Source organism: Leiobunum rupestre, chromosome 1, assembly GCF_980474605.1.
Source record: "Leiobunum rupestre chromosome 1, qqLeiRupe1.1.hap1, whole genome shotgun sequence".
Taxonomy (NCBI): Eukaryota; Metazoa; Arthropoda; class Arachnida; order Opiliones; family Sclerosomatidae; genus Leiobunum; species Leiobunum rupestre.
Window position 1 is genome coordinate 33,348,396 of NC_143384.1, and position 8,723 is coordinate 33,357,118.

The 8,723-nt window shown below is 38.3% G+C and overlaps 1 protein-coding gene across 1 annotated transcript in view; it reads right to left on the reverse strand.

Annotated features, from left to right (window-relative positions):
• The window catches only part of LOC149962174 (ATP-binding cassette sub-family C member 3-like), a 29,246-nt gene extending 20,530 nt beyond the window's left edge, over nt 1-8,716 (reverse strand). The window contains exon 1 of the mRNA XM_090165508.1: nt 8,443-8,716. Coding sequence (XP_090021634.1) covers nt 8,443-8,712 — 270 coding nt within the window. The 5' untranslated portion in view covers nt 8,713-8,716. The remainder of the gene's footprint in view (nt 1-8,442) is intronic.
• Between the last annotated feature and the right edge of the window lie 7 nt (nt 8,717-8,723).

Sequence of the window (8,723 nt, forward strand, 5' to 3'; positions counted from 1 at the left end):
AGGTCATCCAAAAACTAACGTGAGAACCGTAAGTGTTAGAAAGTCGGTTCCAATTAGAAAAGTGTTCCCCGTCACATTGTAGGTCTATTTAGCTTGGATTCGATCGAATTTGACGAATAGGAAGTCGAAGAACTCTTTTTTCAGAATCACAAAGGTCGATAAAATGAAAATTGAAAGAAAACGCACATAACTCGAAACCAATTCGTGTTACATCGAATTTTGCTAGACAAACTCAATATGGTGGGAGTTTTTCAATTTTGTAAAATTGGATGACCTTGAAGACGTGGTTTAGAAACTAGGTTTCAATAGGAAATTTGTGAATCACCACTTTCTCGTCAAAGTAGTGTTGAACCGTGTCTTCAAAGACATTCAAAAATTACCTTGACTTCCTTTTGGTCAAATCCGATCGAATCAAAGCTAATTAGACCTACAATGTGACGTGTAACACTTTTCTAATTGGCACCAGATTTCTAACACTTACGGTTCTCGCGTTAATTTTTGGATGACCTTGAAGACCTGGTTCAAGGTCATTGAAATTTTTAAACTCAAGACCCTCAATCCTGATGAGGATGTGTAGCAAATTTCAGTACTCTAACACGAGGATCTTTAGAGTTATCAGTTCCCGAACCTCGCTTTCGACACGTTATCAACTTAACGACCTTCTTGTTTTTCATCTAGCATATCGCGGCTTCCTATTGGACAAATCCGAGCAGGTCAAAGCTATTTGTACTTATCAAGTCACGTGGAACACCTTTCTAATTGGAACCAACTTTCTAACACTTATGGTTCTCGAGTTAGTTTTTGGTTGACCTTGAAGACATGGTTCAAGGTCATCGACATTTTCGCAGTAGGTTTCCCCCTACATCTTGTATACAACTTGAAAATTTCAAAATCGCACGTAAAACAGATTTTGAGATATTCGCCCTGGTTCATTTTTTAGTGGACACCCTGTATAAAAAATTAAGTAGTAGAAACTCTAATGGTATAATTTTTTGTTAATTGGAGACGTTTCGAGCCGAGATCCTTTATCAATACAATATTTTATGATACTTATTTAAAAGCACGATATTTTAACGAGTGTTGCGTGAGACAACAGCATACGCGTCAAAAAGGGAAATATAACTATTGAGGTTTTTAATCTCAATAACCAGCAGAGTAATAAAATGACTCAATACAAAAAATTAAATATGTGTTGTATATCACAAAAAAGTAATACGACAAGTTAAATAATAATAGTACAAGATTTATTACTGGTGAGATATATATACATGATGATGTTTACATGATGGACTGTCAGGCAACTCATGCCGGTTTACAATACTGTGCTTATTTATAGTCCGGTCGTTATCAAAGAAGGAATGTATATAACGTCTTGATTAGATAAAATGTTTTTTTTATACAAACACAACACCACTTTTTCTTCACCCTTTTTTTTTATATATAATCCGAGTCTAACTACCGGTTTGTGCGTACGTTGTGAACGTCGCGGTTGAGTGACCTCTGATGTGTCGTTGCTCACAGATTTCTGATTCGTCCTTGATGAAGAGATTCTATGTGGTCGCTATTGGTTAATGGTACTGCGACTGGCATTCTATTATCAACTGGAGATTTGTTCGAAATAATCTCTTGGCTTTCGCAAAGGTAAGACTTTCTCTCATTGCCAATCGGCTGTTTTTGCGAGGAGTCGGTATAGCGGTGATAGTGCAGTTGCATTGTTGGGAATGAATTTTGAGTAGTAGTTAAATAAGCCCAAAAAAGACCTGAGCTCTTCTAGGTTCTTGGGCTCTGGAGCTTCAGTGATTGCTGTCATCTTGGTAGTTTGTGGATGGAAAGCTTCGCCATCGAGATGATACCCCAGAAAATCAATGGACTCTAGGTTGAAATTCAGACAAGCATCGCTGAAAACTTGTAGTGGCGAATAAAGCTTATTCACATGAACAACGGAACATTTTCCACCTGGTAAAATACCATCCTGGAACGGAGAAACGCAGAAACGCTTGGTTTGTTTCTGAGAAGAATCTCCATGTGAATGGAAACACTGCTGAAGCAGATCATATACCGTACGGCAGAAAATTGTACTGGAATAGCCCTTTTTGGGTATTGATGACCACAAGATCCTTTGACGACTCGTCCAACTGCAACTGGCTATATGCATCTCGCATATCAAGCCTAGTGAATATTTTGCATGCCGCGATTTGGGCAAAGATGTCTTCCACTTTGGGAAGCGGATATTTTTCAGTTTCAATCTGGCGGTTCGCTGTGACCTTGAAATCACCCCAAATTTGGATCTTGCCGTTGGGTTTGAGGATCGGAACAATAGGAGCTGCTGATTGAGCATATGGAACCGGAGATATGATGTTAGCTTCTGTTAACCTTGTCAATTCTTCATCCACTTTGTCCTTGTAAGCATAGGGAACTGTTCTCGCTTTAAATAATCCGGGTTCGACTCCTGCTTTTACACCTTTTAGGCACCCTCTGGGTTCCGATTCGAAGACGTTTCGATGCTTAGCCAGAACAGTCTGCAACGAATATTCAGAGTTGGAAATACACAGTACGTTATTTGCTTCAGAGTTAATTTCTTGAAGAATTGGTAGAAATGACTGAATCCAAGATTTGCCGCAGTGTTGGCCCGTTTACTTTGTACACAATAATGGATTTTTCTTGGTATCACTTACATTGAATATGTCTTATTCAGGAAAATTTCCCTCTTGCTTGGAAACGCGATTCGCTTGTCCACCTTCCTTCGTCAGTGCAGGGCCGTAACTAGGCATTGGCGGTGGCCAGCGCGCGAGGGTAAGGGGCGCCGTTTTGGCGTTCAAAAAGCTTAACCCTATTGCCAAAGACACCCACTTTAAGCCAAAGATCTGTAGAAAAACTGTGGTGGGGTTGGCTCCCGCCAAGGGCGCTAAATGGATAGGCGGCATTTATTACTCAAATTGATAGGCACTCAGACGCTCTCTCATTTCGCCCTTAAATATAAATCTTTACTTACAAATAGGAATTTAAATTTCAAATTTCATGTCCGCCGGTCAAGGTGCATAGAATTTCTACGGGAGAGGCTACTCAGTATTAGATACAGCAAAAAGGACTCCCGAAGGTCACAGACAAAAACAAACTTTGAATCCACTGCGGTACTGCCATATTTTTCTAGAAATTACCCGCCGAAATTATTGAAGCAATGGCTTTTGATTTTAAAGAAAAGTCAATAATCCCAGCGAAGGTATTCAAGTGGCTGGCACCATCTATTGAACTCTAATAGAGGTCACCAGCCTCTATATTGGCTTGGTTGAAAGCTCCTAGACTGGAAGATACGCTTTAATATTATTTTGTCACGTGTTTGTCTTTACTTTAAAGTTTGTTTTCAGTTTTTCACCAAAGTTTAAAATTGAAACATAGGTCTAGTGCGACCTTGGGTCTAGCGTGAAATTGGGTCTAGCGCGTACACTTTTGTATGTCACGACGTTTTCGTTAAATTGCTTCGTTCACTCATATACGTTAAAGTTAGCGCCCATGGTAATTAAGTATAAAATAAATAAATAAAAGCACGACGGATACTTCATGGTTTAAAATTTCATATTTATAAAATGAGCAAGCTTTCGGGTTCGAAACCCCTTGTCACGCGGTTTTAAATAGCAAACCGAATCACCTCGCTTTATAAAAGTGTTTTTCTCTCGGTCACAAGAACGTGGTGCAATACATTCCAAACAATTCCCACCCAGGTTTGCCCCAAAACTAGACGAATAATATCCCCTCAGCTCACAGTGCTCCCATGTAATCATTATCATGTCCGCGGGCCACTAGCCCACTACCTGGTAGCGATATTCCAACAAAAAACACACGTTTTCCAAGGCCAGGCCACAGGGTCGAAAGGGCGCCCGGACGTTTCCGTATAGAAACAGAAAATCAGGAACCTCGAGTATCTCTGGCAACCCCCCCCCCCCCCGTAACCCCGAGCGACTTTTCGTAGGTCAGACGACGTCATACATCCCATGACAGGACACGAGTCTTAGGTACACCAATGACCCACTTAATGGGAGGTCACCAATTACTTTTGTTTTCAACTCATCCCTAAAATCCACGGAACAAAACCAAGAGACAGAACCCCAAGAAGACAGAACTCTGGTTTTGCAAGAACTGGACAGACCTCAACTTGTACCAGGAAGGAAAGAAGTCCGCCTTCACTACCCGGATAACTCCGTTTCTCGGACAAGAAAAAGGCCACGTCGAAATAAATATAAAATAATGTGCGATGAAGTCGCGCTTAGAAATTAATTAACCCTCATGATTGAAATAACCATCACTACTTAGATAACCTACATCCACGACATTCCAACCGGAAGAGCATAATAAATCTGGGAAACGTAATGCCCTCAACACTCTCGAATCACCTGTTTATCACCTAACATTTAGCCTTACCGATAGAAGAAAGCCAGATGACCGAGACAGATTCCCTAGCCTAGCCGGACATTTTAGGCCAAAACCCGAAGTACCTACGCCCCCGTCAGCTTGTGAAGTAAAAGAATATAGGAAGAAACCCGCAATCCGGCCGCTAACCCGTAGACGAGCAAATAAAGAGAAATAGGAAAGTGTTAAATAAAACGCGTAAACAAGCTGCCCCCAAAGACGTCCCGGACGTTCTGTGAAGTGCGTAATTTAATTGTAGTATTTTAATTGTAGCGTTTATTTTTTTTAGTGTAAGTGTATTTTTATTTTAGTCCCCTCCATTCTTTGAGCCCAAGATGCCCGAGGTTAAGAATACCGGCACAGATCGGATTGAAAACCGTAAGAGATAGTTTCATTAATAAATTTAAGGTCAAAGAGTGTATTCCCCCTCTAATTTTGAAAAAGCTAAAAGAACCAAAGTGGAGATGGCCTAACCATCACTATTGTCAAGTAGAATTATTCCCTCAGTCCTCCCCCTCATTATGTTCATTTTGTGTTTTATAAAATAAAGTGTTTAATAAAGATTTTGTTATTGATTAAAGAGAAAGGGTTTCCATTCTGATTTCGAATCTCCCCTCTTTATTTAATTTTCTTTAACCTGTATGTAACCCCATCTCTCGGATTTAATTCACGTCACGATAAGGCCACGACTCGCATCAATTGTGTCATCTTTCCCCGCCTTAGTGAATTAATATCTGTGGGCAAGGGCTAGGAATATTTCTGTCAATCATATGACGATTTCCTATAAAAAGGTTGCAGGAGCCACTGTCGAAACTGATATTTAAATCGACATCTACTTACGAGGAGTGTACCCGAGTTTTAAATCACCGATTTTAATGAAACTCGGGGAGTATGTAGACCTTGGGGTAACATGAATGTTACGCTGGGCTTCCGTTTTGCTATGGCAACCAAAAATACTTTTGAAAGATTTATGTTTAAAAAGGCATGGGATTTTCACGGTTTCATAGGGGGGGGGGGGGGGTACCCTGTGAAGAATAGCTGTCTTTACGTCAAACTGCCTCATACAGAGCTTCTTCTGAGATGCAAACCGTTTCGAAGTGGGCGACTGGGTCAAAGGTCTCATCAAAATCGATACCTTCCCGTTGCGTGTAGCCCATTGCTACCAGTCGAGCTTTGTGTTTCGTGTTAACGCTATCTTGGTCACCCTAAGTTCTTAACACCTATCTGTTTCCACGGACTCTTGCTCATTGGACATCGCTTTCTTCCCTTGCAGATCGTGGTAATGCATCACCGATTAGGCACACCCTATCTGCCGGAGAGGAACAGAAACCACAGGAAGGCTTCTTCAATTTTGTTTGATCCCGTAGGACAGGTCGTTAGTCGTTCAAAGTATCTGATAATAACGTCTTTATGCGATTCGACTGCTCTAGGAACCTCATCATCATATGATTCAACGGTTCTGGGAATCTAATCATCACCGTATCAGATTCCGGACCATGGAAATTCGTCAACTGCTTGCCCTGGCTGAAAACATCAGCTCCTTTTAAACCAGGTGTCCATGACGCGCCTCTCAGGATTGAACTGGACATCGTGAGACCCTAAGACGTCATTTAGTTCAGGAACCTGGGTCCGATATCCATCAAAGTTCTCTTTATACCCTACAATACTCCTTGTACGCCTTCTTCCCCAATTTCTTCCTCTTTGCCTTGGTAATATGTACGTAACATTCTATTCCAAAACTTTTGAAATGCTTGATGAACGGATTAGGCTTCTCAGACCATATCTTAAATGGTGTCTTTCCCACAATACTTGTCAGTGCCGTGCGGTATAGGATGTACGTTGTGGTATTCACCGCTTAAGTCCATCACTTCAGTGGGAGAACTGCACTTGCATGCAACAACACTTTGGTGGATTTCATGATAGTGCGAATATATATACTATACAACAAAAAACAAGGCAGATTCTTATCTCACATAACCTTTAGAAAAAACATCGTAACGTGGATGGTTTCTTTACACATACATAAAAAAGTCTTATCGTTATCTTCAACAAAAACAAAAAAGGTATACATTGAAGAAGCTAAACGTTCAATTACAGATAGAATTAAAGAACATAAAATTTGAGTAAAGAACCGTGATATGACAAATGGCATTGCGAAATATATTTGGGAAAGTGACTCTCACTCTTTTAAATGGAATGATATAGTTCGATATGCATGGTTAAAATTAATACATTCATGGTTATACTTATAAATATATTCTTTATTGTATTCTTCTTTTCCATTTGGTATTTGATTAAGATTTTTTCACGTTCCCTTTTTGACGCATATGTCTCTCGCGACATAATTTAAAATCTCGTGCTTTTAAACTTATGTTAGTAGTCTTAAAATAGTGGTTTGATAACTGGCCTCGGCTTGAAACGTCTCCCTTTCGTAAAATATTGTTGTTTTTCCTGCTTAATTTTGATATTTATATATAATATTAAAAAAGCTCAGCTGAGCTGAGAAAAAAGGTGATATATAGCTAACTGTGTTATTCTTTGCGGCCAAGAAAGGACAGGAATTAGCTACGGTCACGGAAAAAGCACACACAGACGGACAAACTCACTAATATCCACACCACACACCCACCTTAATAGGTCAGACTTTCCCACTTCCAAAACATTTTAAAATTTAGTCCTTCTACAAGGTAAAAATGTGAGTCTAATGTTAAAAATGAGATCTTTAGCTATATATATATACCCTTTGATGACCGCCAAAGTGTATAATAAATTTTACCATAGCACTTTTCTAAGTTTTGTTCAACGCATTGTGTTAATAAGATGCACATATTCTTGAAAAATTAGTTGGCAAAATATTGTTTCTTGTCACTCTAGCCCGTGACTTGCAACACATAACGTGAATTCGAATACGTTTACAATATTGACATTCATTCAACATTTTACTTTATGTGGATCAGAACATTATTTAAATGTTATTTCTGGACAAGTTTTAAGGCTTAAAGATAGCGTATGGCCTTTCATAAAAACATTGAAACTTTTAGAAAAATAAGAATTTATCAAAAGATTCTATTTCATTTTAAACAATACTATAAATATATTTAAATTAAATTTTTATAAGTAAATCTAGCTTATGTCCTTGTTAAGTTAACTCGATATTACGTATCACCTAAAAAATTGATAAAAAACTCAGGATCTCCAAAATTTCATTAATAGATTAATTATAAAATTTTAAGGGTTACCAGTTTATATATTTCACTGCTTAGCTTCAATCTAACTTAAATATTGCACATGTACTCAAACTTACCTTAATTTATTTTCATTTACCCTAATTTGCTTGAATTTACCAATAATTAGAGAAATCCACCAAAAAATAGTCTAACATACCAAAGAAATACTTCCATTTATCTTTAAATTTAATTTATTTCCGTTGAAGTCCCATCTAAAATCACAAAGAAAAAACATTGTGTTTTTCCAAAACAATCGTCCGTTTAACTGGTAATAATAATCAGCTAGGCTAGGCTAATACCCAAGGCACCACCTAGCACCTTAGGCCCAAGTCATCTAGCGACTTATTATAGCCCATTTTAAATTTCTAATTTGAACATTTTAAAATTATATTAAGATCTACTGAATATTTGAGTTTTTTTATTAAATCAGTGAGAAAACCTCGGTTCGTCATATTGTTTGCGTTTGGCATTTAACCTTAGAGAAACGTTCAGAGAAAAATTCAGTCTTTCTTCAGAAGATGTCGTTGCGTTGTACTAACAGTAACATTGATGTTACGTAAATTCTTTTCACGAGAGCCGTTGAGCAAAATAATGTAGATATCCTATTACTTACAACATCAACTATTATTAAAATTAATCCTTTATTGTAGTAAACCCAACCTGATTATAATCAAAGAAATGGTTTAAAATGTTAGCTTTGTGCATCGAAACTATATTTCTTATAATCTTCATTGCCAACAACTACTCTTCTAATGGGGTGATGGTTACTGGCCAAATGTTTTGTACTAATTAAAATGGAATTGGTTCTTACTTTAATAAATATGAAAGGCACCAGGCAGACCACAATCGCCAACGCAAAGAATGGAATTTCAGCCATTACAGCTATCAATAAAGATACTGTCTGAAATACATAGGCGATACTCATCAGCAAATAAAAGTTCATTCCTTGATCGGCTTCCTGGATGTCAGATGTAAAGCGATTGAGGATACGTCCAACTGGAGTCGTGTCGAAGAAGGCTAACGGTGATCGAAGAACTGACTCTAGTAGTTTTCGATTCATTTTAACGGCGGCGTTTAACATCAAAATCAATA